The sequence below is a fragment of the Setaria italica genome, chromosome III, assembly GCF_000263155.2.
Source record: "Setaria italica strain Yugu1 chromosome III, Setaria_italica_v2.0, whole genome shotgun sequence".
NCBI lineage: Eukaryota > Viridiplantae > Streptophyta > Magnoliopsida > Poales > Poaceae > Setaria > Setaria italica.
Genome location: NC_028452.1, coordinates 835,659 through 854,749, shown reverse-complemented (window position 1 = coordinate 854,749; position 19,091 = coordinate 835,659). Strand labels below are relative to the sequence as shown.

Here is a 19,091-nt window from a genome sequence, read left to right as displayed (position 1 = left end):
ACACTTGCAGAGCTCATGCAAAAATTGTATTGCGTCTGCATGGTGTATGCAGTACATCTCCCTGTAATTTATATCAACTTTTTTTTAGAGCATGTAATTTATATTAACTTGTTACAGCAATCTGTGGTTCTTTGTCGGCCTGTTGACTTGAGCGCGGAAGCACAATGGAGAAGCTGTGGCCCAAGGCCTGACGAGTGAAGTGGGCCGAGAAGGTTGTAAATCACACCCCAAATATCCAATGCTTCAGCTCTTTCCGACGACTTGCACGTGTGAAAAATCTAGCCATTCAGCTGGGTACCACAGGAGCAAAAAATCAGGGAGAGCAAAGTGTAAAGATCGGCATTGGCAAGACGATCTGAGAGTGGTAGGTACCCTACTCTCTGTTCTCGCAAAGCCACACCGGCTCGTACTAGTATTCGCTCGGTATGTCGCCTCTTTCGCAAAAAATCCCCGCTTGCACACTTCTTTTTTATTCTTAAAAGCTTATATTCTAGTCAGTCTAGGACGGAAAAGTTCTATTCCGGATTAGTAAGTCACCATGGAGCATGAGTGAGTATCAGGGCATGTTATTAGCTTGATATTGAGTGAGAATATGTCCGACAATGGCATTGCACGCAGAGAAAGATCCATAACTTTTTTTAGAAACAAATCCACAAGTGATTTTTTTTAGAAATTTTGCAAGGAGATGTGATAACCCGCTCCACTACGAACTCCCACGACCCGGAGCTGCCTGTAAAGCCTACGAAAATAGAAATATCTTTCCAATAAGTATACCTTATGTTGCAGTTTAAATCAAAATGCTTCCCGTAGAAAGCTTAAAAAAGATACAAAAATTCTTCAATCCCTTGATTTTTAAAATGCTTCAAAATGCTTTCTTTATGTGGCATATGAGCTTCAATTTTAATTTACAAACCTGGTTCAACTTCTTTATGGATAGGAGTTGAAATCATCAAATGATATATTGTGGAAAGTTAGAAGGGGATCTATATCACCAAGGACAATTATTAATAATTTGCTACAAGAGGGAATTTTTGAAAGTCCCAAATGTAAAATTGGGATATGGGGAATATGAAACTGTAATGAGGGATCATTAATTGAGTAAAAGAGGTTAGCATGGGATAATTACAGCAAAGCCTGTGATTAAGTTGTCACTAGAAAATTGGTTGAGTAATTTTAGAATTGAGCTCATTTCCCCCTTTTCGACTTGAAGTCCTTGTGTTCCCTTACATATAATTCTCTTATATATAATAAAAAAGTTAGGGGTCTCCCCTTCCAGTTCGATCAAAATAAAATCTGTTATATGCTTTGGGATTTGTTAAAGCGGAGAAACAGTTTCACGTTGTAGAATAATTTTTGTGCTATCTAGATCAAATTATGCTTGCAGGCATGTCCTATTCCAACTTATTGAGGGTTCTCTTAGCTGTAGGTCACATATAAATTATAAAGAAAAATGGAAGATTGCTGCTGGATGCAATGATTTGGGTTCTATGGAATGACATAATATCTGTATTACATCTTCATTATTCTTTTTGCAGTATGAACCTCGAGTTTGGTCTAAAGGTTGCCATATGTGAGACATTTAAGTTTGGATGTAGGGACCATTTCTACCAAGTTTGGCATTTTATCATTAGCTGGTTGGACGGAATGATTACTGAATGAGATAGGATCTACATTTCTTTCTAGAGTATGTGTTTTGGTTACGCATCTCGAGTCTATGGGTTAGTCTGAATGTTTCTGTATGTGTTATTGTGTTCTGAATTCGGTGGTTGAGACATGATTTGAACTATGGGTTTTCTCATAGTTCTGGTATCTTATTGTTTAGTATTAGTTTTGCTCTTCTTGGTTGAGAAAAAAACCAAAGCGATATCAGAAGGATATGCCATACTTTTTTTTGTCTTTTTTTTGTCTTTTTGAGGATCAGGATACATCTTTTTTTATCTATCAGGGTTCCAGTTGATACACTTGCTGGCCTCTGCTTGTTTTGCTATTTGACATTTCTTTCCCTTTTGTTTTCTTTCTAGTCCTCATTACTGAGGTCTTTAGACAGTTTGGATAAAACAGTTGGCTTAAAGGTAGCTCCAGGAGCGCCCCCTCCGGCGCCTCACCACGCCAAGCATCTCCTCTTCCACCTCAGCTCCCTCAGCTCCCCTCTCCTCCATTGGTGAGTCCGAGCTGGGGCGTCGCACAGGGAGGCGACGGCAAGGGCGGGCGACAAGCTTCTCCTCCAGGTCACCCGACCAGGCCGGGCTTCGGGGCAAGACGGGGAGCAGGAGGAGGACACCGCCGGCGAAGAGCTCGCTGGCGCAGGATGGCGAGGCGGCAGGGTTGGGGTGGAGCAGCGCGCTTGCCTGTCGCCTCAGCAAAGGAGAAGGGGGAGGAGGTTGACGAAGACGACGTTTGATCTGAACGTGACAGAATACTATTTTCAGGTGACGTTGCATTCTTTCAATGCTATTTTACGGAGCGGCAAACTTTGTATGGTATTTCGAAAAACATGCCATGAGACCAATTTTTCCATTCATCACCGATGCGTGCGTGCAACGTACTAGTCAACCGAACCCGGCAGCAGCTAGCCTGCGCATCGATCAAGTGCTCCCTCCTCTTTGTAGCCATCATCAAGAGCCTTTTGCTCCTCACGCCCGTCACGCCCATGTCGGCGCGTAACTCCCATCGAGTTCCATCGGCAGCTCACGCCGTTGCCCCCCGGCCGGCGCCGGCGAGGTCGGTGGATTCGAGGGCCCCCCAAACGCTCCAGAGTCGCAGTAACTTCGCCTAGCTCCCACGAGAAGCCCCAACGCATGAGCACAGTGAATGCCCGCGAGGCTCCTCCTCGTCGTCCTCGGCGTCGCCGCGGCACGACGTCGCGCGCTATAAATACTCGCGCGGCGTCGCAGATCGCACTCGCATCTCCCCCACGATCACACCATCATACACTCGTGTTCCCCACGTTAAGCCACGGCCACGAGCCATCCATCTCCTTTCCTTCTGACCCATGCTCTTGATGATCACAGATCGATCACACCATTCCTCCAGTGATATCATAGTGCTAGTGCAGTAGAGTACTTACACAACCACATCGGCTCGATCAGACAGAGAGATTGCTTACTTGAGCAATGCAGCTTTCTGCAAGGCTCCTGCGTGTTCTTGCCATTCTCCTTGTCGCCCTGCCGACGCGCTCCGCGGTCCATGCGGCAAATGATACCGAAGCCGTCGGCGCGGCGGGGCACGACGACGACAGGCCGTCCCCGCCGTGCTCGCCGGCGGACCGGGCCGCGCTGCTCGGCTTCAAGGCCGGCGTCGCCGCGGACACCACGGGCATCCTTGCCACGTGGGCCGGGAACGACTGCTGCGGCGCATGGGAGGGCGTGACCTGCGACGCCGCCACGGGGAGGGTCGTGGCGCTGCAGCTGGAGGCGCCGCCGCCCAAGTCGCGCCACTACATGCAGGGAGCCCTGTCCCCGTCCCTCGCCGGCCTCGAGTTCCTGCAGGCCTTGGTGATCCGCGACATGGGCAGGATCGGCGGCGCCATCCCGGCGGCCATGTCGCGGCTGACGCGCCTCAGGGAGCTCTACCTTGAGGGCAACATGCTCGCCGGGGCCATCCCGGGGAGCCTCGGCAAGCTGGGCTCCCTCCAGTACCTGTCGCTCGCCGGCAACCGCCTCGACGGGCAGCTGCCGCCGGAGCTCGGGGCCGTCTCCGGCTTGGAGCAGATCAACGTCGCCCGGAACAGCCTCTCCGGCGCCGTGCCTCCGAGCTACAAGAATCTTTCGAGGCTGGCGTACCTTGATATGAGCAACAACCTCTTGTCTGGTGCCGTGCCCGGGTTTATCGGTCAGTTCAAGAACCTCGCCTTGCTTGATCTCAGCAACAACAGCTTTTCCGGTGAGATACCGGCTTCACTCTGCACCTTGCACAGCCTGACAGACTTGTCGCTGAGCCATAACAAGCTTGGTGGCCAGATTCCACCCCAGATGGGCAGCCTCCGGTCTCTGAATTCTTTGGCTATGGATGACAACATGTTTGTAGGCTCCATTCCGGCATCATTCCTAGGCCTGCAGAAACTATGGTACATGAACCTGTCAAGAAACGGACTTTCTGGTCCACTTCCCACCGGCATCCGCAATGCTCTGCCTTCTTTGGTATCCATGGACCTATCCCACAACCATCTCATAGGCGACATCGATCAATTCTTCAGAAGCTTATCGACAGCAATTAATGATGTCAAGCATTCCAACAATCCTTCACAGATTGTTCTTCCCCAAAAGCTAGAGCACTTGGACCTGTCAGAGAACAGAATCACTGGTGCCCTACCCGACTTCGCGCGAGGCGCAGGGCTGAAGTGGCTTGACATCTCAAGCAACGCCATCGGCGGCCAGATACCGATCTCGATCTCGAAACTGAGCAACCTGGAGAGGCTAGACATATCCAGGAACCGAGTCAGGGGCATCATCCCTGCATCCATGGCAGAGATGGTGCACTTGCAATGGTTGGACTTGTCCAGCAACGCGCTCGTCGGGAGGATACCAGACAACTTCACAAGACTCACAAGTGTGCGACATGCGAGCTTTAGACGCAACAAATTGTGTGGGCAGATACCGCAGGTTAAGCCATTCAATTTGTTCCATGCGGCCGCGTATGCGCACAACCTGTGCCTATGCGGTAAGCCGTTACCCCCGTGCAGGAAGATATGACAGCACAGGGTATCAAGATGTAGGGTGACGAGCCAAAAGAAATGTTATCCGTAGTTGGTAGTAAGGGTGTGCCGTTAACAATATTGTTGGACTGTTAATTCAATTTAGACTTTAGAGTATCTCTATTTGTATCTACTATGCAAATTTGTTTCTATTGTAAAAATGAATTGCGAATAAGAGCCTTTCATATTGGAGAATGGGAACTATAAATGTTTTCTATAAATGAAATTCACAGAACTAGTGATTTATTCATTCAAAAGTAGAATCATGACATTCTTGGGAATCAATGTTGTATCCTATTTTGTATTAATAATCTCCTATATGCATGCCTTTAAAATATTTAATTGATGTGATTTTTAACTACATAATAATATGCCTATGCTAAAACTATATTGTTTATAGGAACAAATGATTTTATGATTTAGAGAGAAAAATAGAAAAAAAAATATGATGCTATATGAGGGGAATATATAGCCACTTTCATATAATGCTTTAATTATTGGTTCTCACACACAAATCTAAAATTTGTATTTTGAATTAGGGTTGGTGAAAAATCCAAGGAACAAAATTGTAAACCTAAGTTTTTATTTTTAGAGTTCATAAACCTAAGTTTTTATTGTTAGATAAAGTCTCAAAAATAACTATGGCTCTCATTTGTCATCTCTATATAACATGTATTCAACTTGTGATGGCTTATCAATATAAGGCTTGTGATTGGATTCATGTAAGCACCTCGTCATTGGCCTATTGCATCATTGCCATCTAGCAAGATCTCAACTCTCTTTCATATAAATTATTTTATTGCTAGAAACGTGTTGCTTGTGCTTCATTTGATATGAGATAAGATTGGAACAAAAGTAGTTAAGAAGAAAAAGAGCTAGCTAGGAACAATGTACACAAATGCAAAGAAAAAAATATAAACATGACCTTTATGCCTTGTTTAACCCCTTGATATATACGTGAAATATAATCATGCACTCATTACTGTCTTTATGCACATGTGACTTATTGTAGGAAATTTTACAACAATATTCTATTATCTATTAAACTTGGTAAAAAAAAGGAGTTTTTGTTTGTAACATGACTTATTTTTTTCCCTTAAATCATGCTTAATTTGTATCCATTATGTAAATAAAAAATATAAATCCATTGAAAATAAATTAATTTCTGTACAAATCTATTTTAGTAATTTAAGAAAGATAAAATAAACTTCTAGATAACAATATGCTTTATTAACAGATATATAAATTATTTCATATCTACTACTTATTACACTCAACTGATGAATACACGTGCCGAGAAAAATGGGGTTGAAATTGTACATCTCTACCATACAAATGGAGATGTAATCTTATTGATAGCTAATGTTGTATACACATTTGAGGGAAAAGAATAAACTAAATGGACAAAAAATGCCTAGATCTTGAGCTTAAAACTGCATATGTTTCTATTGTAAAAATGAATTGCGAGTAAGAACCTTTTATATTGGAAAATTAAAATTACAAATGTTCTCTATAAAAGAAACTCATACAACGAGAGCTTTATTCATTCAAAAAATAGAATTACGATATTCTTGAAAAATAAAGGCCTTATCCTATTTTATATTTAATAAACTCATATATGTGTATCTTTAAAATATTTAATTGATGTGAATCTTATAACTACATAATAATATGACTATGCTAAACTATGTTATTTATAGGAACAAACAGTTTCATTATTCATGGAAATATATTCTATAGTAGTGTAGCTTTAGGATGCACTTTTTCAATGCAATATACTTTTCTTGAACAATCTTGTCTATAAGGAAAACGGAGATTTGGAACAATTGTATGACATTGTTTGAAAGAAAACATTGTTGCTTTATGTGCGTCCTTGGTTTTAGTTAATTCTCGTACTAATGCCTAAAATTCATATTCGGAATTTGGGGTGAAGAAAAAAATGATGGAGTAAAAACAACAAATCGAGACACACGTTTTTACTATTAAACCAACACCTTAAAATAACTAAAGGTTCTTGTGATTGGATTCACGCAGGTGCCTTGTCATTGGCTTATCGCATTATTGCCACATAGCAAGATCTCAACCTTCTTCAAATAAATATTTTATTCCTAGAAACATATTCTTTTGTGCTCCCTTTTTAACTCAATTTTTATATGCAATAAGGTTAGGCAAAAGTAGTTAAGAAGAAAAAGAATCCGGACAAAGTGCCCAATTGCGAAGAAATAACCTAAAAAGTCCCAGCACACTCTACCTATAACAACATTTTATGCTTTTTTATAAAAGCAGGGAAGCCGTTCCTTAAAAAAAAAAAGCTATCACATAGCTAGCCTAACGAGAATCATTTTTATCCAAGTGATAGATGTGAAACCTTATCATGAATGATCCTTTTAGTAGGAAATTTAACACTGATACCTCATTGTCTACTTGAATTTGAAAGGGAGCGTTAGTTTGTAGCATGACTTCATTTTTCTTGAGAAAAACTCATATTTTGTACGCACTAGACAAATACCCAATTTAAGCAGCACATGTGTTTCCATACAAATCGAGTGATAGCAAGTTAAGGAAACCAAAAACATCAATAAATGCATATTGCCTTTTATTAACGAATACGGAATATTTTAAATGTACATAGGAACTTATTTTACTCAGGTAATGAATACACATGCCGAAAAAGAATGCTGTGAAAGTGTATCTCTGCTGAGATGTAATCTTATGACTAGCTAATGCACTGTACATGCGTAAGGAACAATTCTAAAGGTGGGTAAAAATGTCTAGATCTTAAGCTTAAAACTGCAACTATTGGATCGGATGCGAAGTTGAGTGCCTGCCTGAAGATTATCAACCACCAAGTTGCAATCAGCCTTCCCCGTCATCTTCCATAGCTTGATGGCTCCAAATTTTATGCGGATCGGCACGCGGGCACTCACCGTCAGTGGCACAAACCCGGCTTGCTGTTGCTGCAGTAGCTGCCCTACGACTTCACTGTCCAGCCTCGTCTCCCCGGCGAGCGAGATGCGTGGCCGCACGGTGGTCCGGTGGCCCTGGTACAGCGCGGGGAAGTCGCCGCGGCACATCTGCGTGCCGTTGAAGGACGCGGTGACCTCGCCGCCGTCGTAGTAGATGCCGATGCGCTTGTTGGGGTTGGTGGCCGTCACGTCGACGTCGAACGCGTCGGTCACCGTCATCGTCGTCTGGTTCACGTCGAACCGGGTGACCGTGAGCCGGTCCACCTTGAAGTTTGGGATCTTGGGCCTGAACACGAGGTACAGGATGCCCGCCGTGGCGCCGAGCGCAACGACGAGGATGACGACGGCGAGCAGGGTCCAGCACACGCACCGGCAGCACCGGCTGTGCCGCCTGCGGCGCCGCGGCGGGGGCAGTGGCGCGGGCGCGTCCGGCGCCGGCGCCGTGACCGGCAGCTGCAGCTGGTCATGGCTGGGTTTCTTGCCTCGTGCCTGCTCCGGCGGCGCCGACGGCGGCGGCGAGCCCACCGTCACCGGGTGGATCCTGTGATAATCGCCCATGTCTGCGCTCTTCACGAACGCCTCCGAAGGAGTTGCCGGCACGAACGCAAGGTAAGAGCTAGGCAGGAGGCTCTGGTTTGGTCTGGTGAAAAGTTAGCATCTCTCGGCACTCGGTCATGTTTATATGCGATGCCTCGCGTCGTCTTTTCTTGGTTTGTCTTGGCTTCTAGACAGTGGATTATTGGGGACGTTCTTGACTTGGCTCGCCATGGCCCATGGCGGCGCGTGTGATTGACTTCTACCCCCTTCTCCTTTTCTTGTGTTTCCTGGAAGGAGTGAGTGATCACATGGCTCTCTGTTCTCATGTGATGCTCATGTCTTTTCTGGGATAAGTTTTTGACCGATCCCGTGCGCCGGTGAACCACGCGTTCCAGTGAACACGCTGCTGTCCAGAGCAGGTAATTCATGTGGCCAGGCTCTTCGTTGTCATGCCGCAGTTCGACACGCAAATCCCCCATTCGTTTTGCACGTAGATGCAGGTGAGATCACGGCCCGACCGTCGTGTTGAATGGCCTGCAATCGTCGACAGTTCGCCGCCGGGCAGGGGGATCGCTGTCGAGACACGAGACCAAGAGCATTCCATGTACGGTTCAGAGAGCATCACGCGTTGCCGGACGGCCGGTGTGCCGACGGCGAGTCCGACCCGACCATGTCATGCCGAGCTCACCGCTGTCGTGTCAGGGGAAGAAAAGAGCGAGTAATTTAATTTTCTGGAAGATGCCTAATCCCTGCAGGCAAGCATGCCTGGGTTGACCAGTGCGTCGAACGTTCAGAGGGACTGCATCCGGGAGCGAGAAAGCCTTCATCCGTGACGTGATCAACGGTTGCCGGCAAACTTTCCCCATTTCATATTCGCTCGGTACGCGCGTTCCTCGCTTGCTGCAGGGTTCACCCAACTAACTCCCAGCAGCCCAAGAACGTTAGAACCTGGCTGGCTACGTGTTGAAAGGCCTGGGAGAGGTGGGGCCCATCAGGCAGAGAGGGCTGGACACTTGGACTGCACAGGTGGACGGCAGTTGACCAGTCAATGGCGATGTCTTCCTCCGTGTATGCTGCTGCTTTTGCAGTGCTGCATCAGCATCCATGGCATATTGGCATCAACAGTTTTTGCTCCTCATCAGGCTATAATAAAGCGTCAAATCCACTTTGGATCATAATTACATGTTGCCTTAAAATACATTTAGTCAACTAATGTAAAATAAAGTAGATGCTATATCAACATCTGAAGTCTTAACGAAAGTCAATCGTTTCGCATTGAAATGCTAACACCTCAATTTTGTGTTTGATTCATGTATCCTTTATTTTTGCCCAACTGGTAGTGGTTATTTCAACCAAAATTTTTTTTTTGCAACAATGAATAAGACACCAGTTCTTCGTCTATTCCGACTTGTCAAAATCAGGCCCAACATTCATCAAGAGCCTTCATTCATTTCAACTTTCATCCTTACCATATGATACTAACATTTCTACTACTCAGAAGAATGTACATAGATCATGGGGTAAGAAAGCAAACCAACATTTTCCACTTGCTCATCTTGATCTCAACCTCGATCTCCATCTCCTGGTTTCCTGCGGCTTTAGAAGTTGCACAGGTGCAGCTGGAATCCGAAGCCACCACTCCCTTAACCTTCTCACTAGTTTCTCGCTGCTCTTCTTCCTCACTGGCATCTGTCTCGTGTATACTTCTAGAAGAATAAGCAGAACGATGGTTCTTAGTGGCATGAACGTGAATGCCGTAGCCGCAACAACCAGCGCAACTGCAACTTTGTTGGTGCTCTAAATTCAACCAACAAATTTCACTAGTTAGAGTGGCAATGTTGCAAACTATATCGCTACAAATAAAACATAAGGTATGACGAACCTGAGGAAATGCTGCAAACATGAGGGACCGGAGCTTAAGGAGAAAAATGTTCCCAGCCTGCACGTGTGCTTCCAGCTGCGAGATGGCCTCTTGTAGAGCCAGTAGTTGTTCCACGGTTCTTCGAGGAGGAGGCGTTGTGATCTCAAATGCTCCTATCGACTGCATGTTGCCATAATGTTTGTTCCATAGCATGAAGATAGTAGAGCCAAGCAAAAATCCGGGAAACACAAACCAGATCCACCCACTGCATTAAAGAACAACAATTTCCTTAAAAAAATGTGTAGCTTCTGTAACTACTTGCGGAGAGACCTTTTTCCTAACCCATTTTTAAAAATACTTTGAATGCATCACAAATGATATAATTACATATCAGGAAACAATACCTGTATACCATGTAGAGGAAACATAACAAGAAGACATAAGATTTAAAGGGCTCTTCCCACTCGGCCAAAGCAAGCAACCTTTTGCCTATTTCAATCAAAGGATATAGTAGTTCCTGGAGGGAGTTAACCAATGTCATTACATTAATAATCTTTAAAACAAGTATTAAGTAAGATTGTGACCAACATGGATGAAATATGCTAAAAATCTGACTTGTCATTTACACTTCAATGGAAGTTTAGGTTTCACCATGTGCCACAGTTTTAGTCTTAGAGTTACCTGAATTAGTAAGATATTGAGCTACTTTGCAATGGAAAACAATACCTTTAGAACAGCTACATTAGTGTCTATGTCTTCCACTTTGACCTGATCAAGCGTGGCCCTTGCTGCTTCCACTCTGCCCGAATACCCAACCGATCGCTCTAGAGCCATCTGCATTGAGCTAGTTCCTCCAATCTGCACATCTCGCACTGCGAAATCCCTTTCCTCAGGATTGTCCTCTTCTTTTAGTGTCAACAAACCCATCGTCACCATACTATACGCAGAAAGAGGGAAGGGGTCAGCAAGCATCAATTCATCAGAACTGCTCTGACCAAAATCCTGGCTTCCTCTGAATTTTGGGCAATGCTGCTTGAGCTGTACGTACATTGCCTCCAAAATTTTGTCCCCTTTGGGTAGTTTCTCTGCTAAGTTGAAGGCAAGGGTGGTCTTAAAATGTGCTGGCAGTATGTGGAAGCCCTCTTTTACAGTGCGGTACCTCAGAATCCCTAATGTCGCCACAGAGAGAGCCTCTGCCTTTTGGAAACTACCAAGCCTATACTTCCTGATGAACTTATGTGCGTGCAACACTTCTTTGATAACTGCAAACCAATAGTCCCGGCGAGTGTGGCCTTTGAATTGTGGGAATTCAAAGAAGACGGGTTCACTTCTGTCAGCAATAAACATATGTTAGTCTCTGTACTTCACGAGTAGTAAAAGTTAATCCTATTTAAATAAAAAAGTAAGCCTTCTTGTTGTGCTGTTACTCACGTTGAGTTAGACTTGTACATGACGGCTTTGTCAAAGAGGTGGGCACCCCATGGCCCAGTGGACTCACGTCTTACTGACTGCTTCGAGTCCCTTGCCAGATCATACACAACAGCCTCGCTATATGAGAAATCAACACCAATAGCCTCAAAGTAGAGTGCGTGATTCGTCAGTGTGAGCCTTCCTGCAGAATGTGCAGCACATACACATTAAGGATCTCGTGAAGAAGCACAACTCACCAGCACCGATCAAAATTACCATAAGGAGGGTGCTTAACCAGGCCATGTGGACGTCCCGATATGCTGAAGAACTGGCTTGGTCGTTGCAGTACCATAGATGTCGAGGATTACTTCGCCGTCAGAGAGCTGAAGGTCAGGAGCTCTGTGTCCCCCTGATATACTTTTTGCAGAGCTGAGCACCCTAGCATCAGAGATGACACAATAATGCTATCAATTCAGAGAATGCAGCCTTGAACAATGTGAACATGATGATGGTCGATGCATGTACATACTGGTCTAATTTTTTGAGGTACTTGTGGTAGATAAGGAAATGCAGCCGTCCTCCGGTTGAGTTGGTGAGCGCGTCAAATAGGTTACGAGCGGTGATGGGATGTGCTATGGCAGGACAGGCAGGAGCAATCTTGGCAAATGCCTCGGGTCCAACTGTCCTCCTCCCATCGACCTAGCCAATGGTCGTTCCACACAAAAAAGAAGATCAGGCAATGCAGAGCATGAATCTGATGGAAGGGCTTGATCAAGAACAAGAACATATATATACAGGGAGAACAATTGAAAGAAAGACCTGAATGGCCATTTGCGTTGGGCTTGAATAGAAAATGGATCCGCCGTCATCGTCATCCTCGTCACGGAGAACACTAAAAGCCGTTCTCTGCATCGAGAAAAGCCAATCTTGATCAGTGTTTGATCTGAATTACATGGTTTGTTCATGCGAGGTGCGAGGAAGAGCCGATCTGACCTGAAACATGGCGTCGGTCTCCTCGTCGGGCGCCTCCCAGGCGAGCATCATGTCGTAGGTGAGCGAGTGGAACTCCATGTCGCCGAGGTGGTCATGGCGCCTGGTCTCCACGCGAAGGGCAACGTAGGAGCAGTACTCCACGACGCTCCTGGCGTAGTCCACCGGCTGGCCGGCCTGCTCCTCCGCGTCGAACCGCCGGAGCAGCTGATCCACCGGCACGCCGGCGATCCTGCCATGGCCGAACGCGACGTTACTTTACATTTGCCGGCGTAAGATTAAGAACCGAGTCACGGCGTGCCTGCAACATCGGATCGTACGAACCTGGCGCATCGGCGGACAACGGCGGCGGCGGCGGACGAGAGGGGCGGGATGGCGCCGTTCGCGTCTGCCGCCATGGCGGCCGCCTCTGCGCTGCCGCTCGCCTTGTTCGGCCTCCCCCTGCTGTGGCTGTGCCGGTCGCCGCCAAAGAGCCCCTCAAGGAGACCCATCCGTGGTGGCGGCCGCGCAGGAGGAAGGCATCGTCGTGCTCACCGCCCGGTTAAGGCAAGAAGGGATCGCGCGTTTGCGTGGCGTGCCGTGGATTTGACGGGGTGCGCTGCATTTCCTTTGCCCTTTTCCGTGGGACGGACGGTTAGGCGCGAGCTCCTTCTCTCCGCTCCGCTCCGCCAGGGTCGGACGTCCACTGGGGAGCAGTGCGCAGGTCGCGAACATATCCATCCACGACTAACTTAACTTGGCCTGCAAAGCAAGGACCACTGATACAAGGTTGCTGTCCGGATGTCCCTTCAGAAACAGAGAACGGTGACTCTGTGTTTGATCTTTGATGCAAATCATGCAAAAGAGAAAAGATCTAATTTTTTTTGTTGCGTTTTTAGCATGTGTTTATTCGGAGTTTGTATCTTTGCAAATATGTCGACAGATTTGCAGTCCGTCGAAATAGTGGTGACAGGAACCTGAAATCTATTCTGAAAGCTCACTAATTCAAACAACTCGTTTACCAGCTGCACAATGTTCGTGCTGAACATGCAACGCGAATCCATGGCACGTTCCATCATGTTCATGAGAAACGCTTTTTAAACGTAGATACCAACAAATCTTATTACCACTACATAATGGAGTCCTCTCCCTCCTCATTTACCAGCTCTTTCAAAAACTATGCAAACAAAAACATCCTGCGCACAGCAGGCTTCCAGGGTAATTAATTGTCTCCAGGAGATGCAGTAGTAAAAACAGGTGTAGAAGTTTTGTTCCATGAACCCCAGAGATGAGAACTCGAGAACCCTGGGATTCAAGTAATCGACTCTGATGATCACTTCACGATGCAGATCTTGATTACAGACGCCACGCCGATTCGGTGAAGAGCCACGATGGAGTCACCAGGCTTGCACAGCTGCTTCTGTACTGCAGACTTCAGCGCAGCCTCCAGGAACACCTCTGTCGACTCTGAATCTGTAGCCTTGGCAGAGCCCTCGGCAAGGAGAGGGATGAGGCCTCTGTAGATCAGGCTGTACCTCGCCGGGCCCTCGGAGCTGATGGTCCAGTCGAAGGAATCAGTAGTCAGCACAGGGACAACCACGGAGAGGATTGGAACCCTGGGACGGTACTTTGCGACAAGCTTGGCCGTGGTGCCACCGCGAGTCAAGACGACGATCAGTGCAGCCTTGGCCACGTTGGCAGTTCGCACAGCAGATGATGCAAGAGACTCGAGTGGGCTCATTGGAAGGGGTGCAGACCTGATCATTGCCTTGAAAACACCATCATGGTCCAGGGAAGATTCTGCCTCAATGCAGATACGGGCCATGATCTTCACAGCCAGCTCAGGGTATGCTCCAGCAGCACTCTCACCACTGAGCATGACACAGTCAGTCCCATCAAGAACAGCATTTGCAACATCAGTGGCCTCAGCACGAGTTGGCCTTGGAGATTTGATCATAGACTCAAGCATCTGGGTAGCAGTAACCACAGGTTTGCCAGCAATGTTGCACTTGTAGATCATCATCTTCTGAGCAAGGAAAATCTTCTCAACTGGAATCTCCATTCCCAGATCACCTCTAGCAACCATAAACGCATCAGTCTCCCTCAAGATCTCATCAAAATTTACAACACCCTCTTGGTTTTCAACCTGACAGTACAACATGACCATATTATGAAAGAAATCAGAGCCAGATCCATGAGAGCACAACCAATATGATCACAGGAAGTTCTATATGTACATTATCATCATGTCAAGCTATAGCAGGAAATCATCTAGGTTCCAAAATTGAAGTAATAGTGCAGCAAATAAGCAAAATATGTTCTGAACCACAACAAAGGATGAACACAATAGGTGGAAATGCAGGATGAAAGTAACATATTTTGCATTCCACTAACCAACTGTGAAGTAAAAAATATTGTGAAAAATTGTAGTCTAGACAAGCATTGGAAGCATGTAGAAGAGTTCCTATAGCAGTTTCAGAGTTAAAAAGGTGAAATCCAAAAGGGATCCTTATAGAAACACAAAGCATGGTTTCATTGTGCATCAATAAATATATTAAATGCATGAGAAAGCACTCTCTCAAATACCCATATCTAAAAAGGGAAAAAAGACTTGAGCACAACAAAAATTGAAGTTAAGCAACTTAAGGGAAAAAATAGCTACTAGAACCCAACAGTGATAATATATACAGACCTTTGACATCAACTTAATGCGCTTGGCATGCTGCCCAAGAAGCTGCCTGACAGTCACCAAATCTGATCCTTTACGAACAAAGGATAGAGCAATCATATCAATATCGTTTGGAACGCCCCATCCCAAAATGTCCTCTTTATCCTTCTCAGTCAGTGTAGGAAGATCAACAACAATGCCTGGCAAATTGCAGTTCTTTCTTTCGCCGAGCATTGCAGTGTTCTCACACCTACATCTCACAGTTCCAGAATCAGGATCGCAAGATAGGACAGTCAAAGAGATAGTACCATCTGCACATAGTATGACATTTCCAGGTTTCACATCTACAGGTAGTTTCTTGTAACTCATAGAGATCATATTCTCATCACCCTTGATATCATAATCAGTGGTGACAGTGAGTTCTTGACCCTTGGTTAGCTTAATTGGTTTACCGTCCTTCAAAAATCCAGTACGGATCTCAGGACCCTGCAGCAACAGAAGACAGATTCAAAACACTTCATATAATGATATTAAATTTCATATTAACAAGAATAAAGTCAGAATTTACACTACATATCATGGAATGACCAAATGAGACATAAGCATCAAAGTGCAGCTACATTATATCAGTAGAGAATCATATCAAAGTGCAACTGACAAGAATTGAAGGAACAAAAACCCTTGGAAGTACGTTACAGATCGATTATTGTATCAAGAAATTGAATCAGCAACTGTAAATCGACCAATCCTGAACATCTGGAGAGACAAGATGCTTTGGTATTGTGCACTCAGAAATAGCCAAACCATCTCAAATCCAAAAATAACACAGTAATCTAAGAACCATTTACTTGTGTAGAAAGCAACTCGAACAACAAACATACAAAATTTGGAACCATGTTCAACCAACAAGATGCACGGTATCTGTTTCACATGGAGAATTGGAGACACAAGAGTGAGCATTGCACAACAAGGCAAATATATGAGCCAGGGGCAAGTCTACTCTTCAGCACTATTCTGTCAAACCGTCAAAAGTCAGTACAATGTTACTTAAGAAAGCAACTACTGTTATCATACTTCAGTTTTGTACATTATTACAATAGTTAATCACATATGTAGCATGCATTAATGGAGTTAACATGAAAATATAATATAAGAAACTCCTACCGGAACCATCGAGAGCAAAATGCTGAGGTCCATGACATAAACATTTACAATAAACCAATCTTCAACGTGTAGAGAGAAAATGAGCTCTTCATATCTAACTCCCGCAGCAGCCAAACTACTCAATACCCACCAAATTTGAAGTAAACTCTGGGAAGTTTAACACACAGCCAAAAGTACCAATGGACAAAGTAACTTACAGGCTTGAACATAATGAAAAAAATCTGAAACTAACTTGAACCAACATGAAGTGTTGTACCTTTATCAGAAAGCATTTTGATAAGAAGCAGCAAATGTCAAGAAATCAAAGAATAAAAACCTTTGAATTCCATTGCATATCAACTCCATAAGCAGTCAAAACATTTCAAATACAACAAAGTTCCCGGCCCTTGAACAACAAACAGACAAAATCTCGAAACTAGCTTCAACCCAAAAGATGTACAGCTTCTATTTCACATGGAGAATTCGAGGCACAAGCATGAGCATTGAGCAACAGGGCAAATTGAGAGCCACACGCAAATCTAACCATTGGCACCATTCTGCCCGATGTCAAAAGTCAGTACACTGTTGTTTAAGGAAACAGCTACCAGAAGCATGCTATAGTTTCACATTATTATATATGGCCTAATCATATATGTAGCATGCACTAATTAACTTAAGAGGAAGATCTAAACTTCCTACCAACACCATTGAGATCAAAACATCCGTGACTTGAAACACTTGACTTAAAGTCTAGCAATCTTCATCGTCTAACTCTAAAGCAGGCAGCAACACTGAGTACACTCTGCACACACAACTGAAAGTGCTAATGGACAAACAAAATCTGAAACAACTTTAACGAATAAGAGGTAACACTTCCTTTTCACATACGTGACAACACGCTACTTCAGAAATACGTAATAAGGCCAAATCTAGAGCCTCGAAGCATTCTAACTACCTTTGAACGACCTATATAACTCGCCTACACAACAGATCAGTAGATCCCGGTTCAAATCCTCCGGTGGCAGACAAAAAGCAACCCCTGCCTGCCCCGATCCAACCAACCCAGCGAAGCAGCGTTCACCAATACATGCAACTCAAGCAGGTAGATAATAGCAGGAGAGCAACAGAGAGAGCAAGCTGAGGGTGAGAAGGGGGACCTTGGTGTCGAGCATGACGGCGCAGAGGATGCCGGTGTTGTGCATGGCCTGGCGGAGGTTGTCGAGCGTCTCCTGGTGGTACTCGTGGGTGCCGTGGGAGAAGTTGAAGCGCGCGACGTTCATGCCGGCGCGGAGCAGCTTCTCGAGCATGGGCACGGCGCGGGAGGCCGGGCCGAGCGTGCAGACGAGCTTGGTCTTGGGCACCCGCGCGTCGGGCCCGCCGCGCTCCAGGTCCGCCAGGATCGCCGCCATGTCGATGTTCGCCATGGCGCGCGCTGTCTGGATCTCTCGTCTCCTCCTCCCGAGCTGCTGCGGCGGCGGCGATCCGGAACGGGGGAGCGGTGGTGGTGGTGAGCGGCGAGAGGAGCGAGATGTGGTGTGAGATTTGGTGGCGGAGTTTTATAGAATGGGTGGGGAGGAATGGGGAATTTTGCGATTCCGTGGGCGAGGCCGACGAGCGGAGGTGGACGCCTGCAGAGGGCAGAGGAGGGAAGGGGTGATGAGACCGCGGGTGGACACGTGGTCACCACTGGCGTAATTGGATCTTTTATTTTGTTAGTGGGAGTGGTGGTCCACAGACAGTGAGACTAGCGCGTCTTCTTGGGGAAGAAGCTGAGATAGAAAATTACTAATTAACCTCTTAATCTGACGCTAATCGCTGCGGTTATATGAGGATGGATGATTCCTAGGCGAGATGAGGATATGCCGCCGGCAGCACAGGCACAGCACGGCGGGTCCGCGACCGCGGGCGTGGGCGGCGGCCGGACCAAACGGCAAAACCGGCGACGCCCGAAACCGTGACCTGGCCGCCCCCTCCGTTTGTTTCGCGATCTGCCCGTACGTCGCTGCTAGTTTCTTTATAGCGGTCATTTTCTTACCTTTGTTTGTGTGATGAAGAATGCAGGCGTACATACTAGGCTTTCATCCTGGACGGTCAACTTATTACACCGGTCGCCGGTCTTGCATTTCAAAGTGGCATTATATTCTTTTCATTTAAAATTTGTTCTTCTTTCTAAGTAGAAGGTTCTTTCCTTTTTGTCGGTAATTAGAAGGTTCTTAATTAATTAATCTCCTGGTCTGTTAAACAAACAAGCAGCAGCAGTCGTTTTCAGTATAACCATGAATGAAATCTGTAGTGCGTGAAGAGAAAAACACTGGCCGACCAAACCAATGGAAGCTAGATCAGCCCCTCGCCGGGCCCCGGCCGTCGCCATGGTCATGGACACGAACGGCGACCCCAGGTGTCCATCTGGAACGGCGGCTAGCTAGAAAATCTGGAGCTCCGGCCGGCTCCTGGGACGGCATCCGGTGTTCACCGGCGTGCAGGTAATCATCAAAAGCCGTGCATCATGAAAAGAACATCGATGGCGCACGGTGCAGGTGCGCAACGCGCACGTCCATCATCTCGCGTCTGGGCGTGGTGATCGAGCACGGGCAACTACATACGATCGATCGTGTGGGTGCAGGCGGGCGGGGACGTGAAAGCTCTATCTACTGGTACGCACCGAATAATGCAAGGACCAGTGCGGGGCCGTCTGCTCCAGCTGCTGCCTCCTCCGCGGCTTCACCCCCAACCAAGACTCCAGTGAGATCTAGCAATAATCGAGAGTGAGACATCGTCGGTCCCTTGAGAACGAGACCCCAGGCCTGGCGTGCGACGTCGTGCATCATCACCTGAGAGGCACAC

General features: G+C 46.2%; 4 protein-coding genes across 5 annotated transcripts; 1 reads left to right on the top strand and 3 right to left on the bottom strand.

Annotated features, from left to right (window-relative positions):
- The first annotated feature begins 3,113 nt into the window (after window positions 1–3,113).
- Window positions 3,114–4,691, top strand: LOC101769570 (DNA damage-repair/toleration protein DRT100). The gene has a single exon (XM_004960018.2). The coding sequence runs from the start codon at window positions 3,114–3,116 to the stop codon at window positions 4,689–4,691; it is 1,578 nt and encodes a 525-aa protein (XP_004960075.1).
- A 2,577-nt stretch (window positions 4,692–7,268) lies between these two features.
- LOC101769159 (NDR1/HIN1-like protein 6) lies at window positions 7,269–8,355 on the bottom strand. Its single transcript, XM_004960017.2, has one exon. The coding sequence runs from the start codon at window positions 8,215–8,217 to the stop codon at window positions 7,465–7,467; it is 753 nt and encodes a 250-aa protein (XP_004960074.1). The 5' UTR covers window positions 8,218–8,355; the 3' UTR covers window positions 7,269–7,464.
- A 1,136-nt stretch (window positions 8,356–9,491) lies between these two features.
- Window positions 9,492–13,144, bottom strand: LOC101768752. Of its 2 annotated transcripts, none has more exons than XM_004960016.3 (10): window positions 12,782–13,144; window positions 12,461–12,689; window positions 12,287–12,373; window positions 11,997–12,166; window positions 11,763–11,905; window positions 11,489–11,669; window positions 10,784–11,387; window positions 10,462–10,574; window positions 10,079–10,322; window positions 9,492–9,993 (listed from the first exon to the last, which is right to left on the bottom strand). In XM_004960016.3, the coding sequence occupies exons 1-10, from the start codon at window positions 12,946–12,948 to the stop codon at window positions 9,748–9,750; spliced, it is 2,184 nt and encodes a 727-aa protein (XP_004960073.1). In that variant the 5' UTR covers window positions 12,949–13,144; the 3' UTR covers window positions 9,492–9,747. The 2 variants fall into 2 exon arrangements, with proteins under 2 accessions (XP_004960073.1, XP_014660381.2); XM_014804895.2 differs by having other exon boundaries at window positions 10,784–11,384.
- Window positions 13,145–13,421: 277 nt separating this feature from the next.
- Window positions 13,422–17,884, bottom strand: LOC101768352 (pyruvate kinase, cytosolic isozyme). Its single transcript, XM_004960015.4, has 3 exons — window positions 17,405–17,884; window positions 15,129–15,590; window positions 13,422–14,582 (listed from the first exon to the last, which is right to left on the bottom strand). The coding sequence occupies exons 1-3, from the start codon at window positions 17,669–17,671 to the stop codon at window positions 13,770–13,772; spliced, it is 1,542 nt and encodes a 513-aa protein (XP_004960072.1). The 5' UTR covers window positions 17,672–17,884; the 3' UTR covers window positions 13,422–13,769.
- Between the last annotated feature and the right edge of the window lie 1,207 nt (window positions 17,885–19,091).

Bases quoted from the DNA above. Each gene is read 5' to 3' on its own strand.
- LOC101768352 (XM_004960015.4), bottom strand. From the start codon at position 17,671: ATGGCGAACATCGACATGGCGGCGATCCTGGCGGACCTGGAGCGCGGC. The intron at 15,591-17,404 runs GTCCCCCTTCTC...CTGTTGCTGCAG, and splicing joins CCGTCATGCTCGACACCAAG to GGTCCTGAGATCCGTACTGG. The intron at 14,583-15,128 runs GTCTGTATATAT...TTGTACTGTCAG, and splicing joins GCATTAAGTTGATGTCAAAG to GTTGAAAACCAAGAGGGTGT.
- LOC101769570 (XM_004960018.2), top strand. From the start codon at position 3,114: ATGCAGCTTTCTGCAAGGCTCCTGCGTGTTCTTGCCATTCTCCTTGTC.
- LOC101769159 (XM_004960017.2), bottom strand. From the start codon at position 8,217: ATGGGCGATTATCACAGGATCCACCCGGTGACGGTGGGCTCGCCGCCG.
- LOC101768752 (XM_004960016.3), bottom strand. From the start codon at position 12,948: ATGGGTCTCCTTGAGGGGCTCTTTGGCGGCGACCGGCACAGCCACAGC. The intron at 11,670-11,762 runs GTTAAGCACCCT...CACATTCTGCAG, and splicing joins CGGGACGTCCACATGGCCTG to GAAGGCTCACACTGACGAAT. The intron at 10,323-10,461 runs GTATTGTTTCCT...TCTTTAATGCAG, and splicing joins TTCCTCTACATGGTATACAG to TGGGTGGATCTGGTTTGTGT.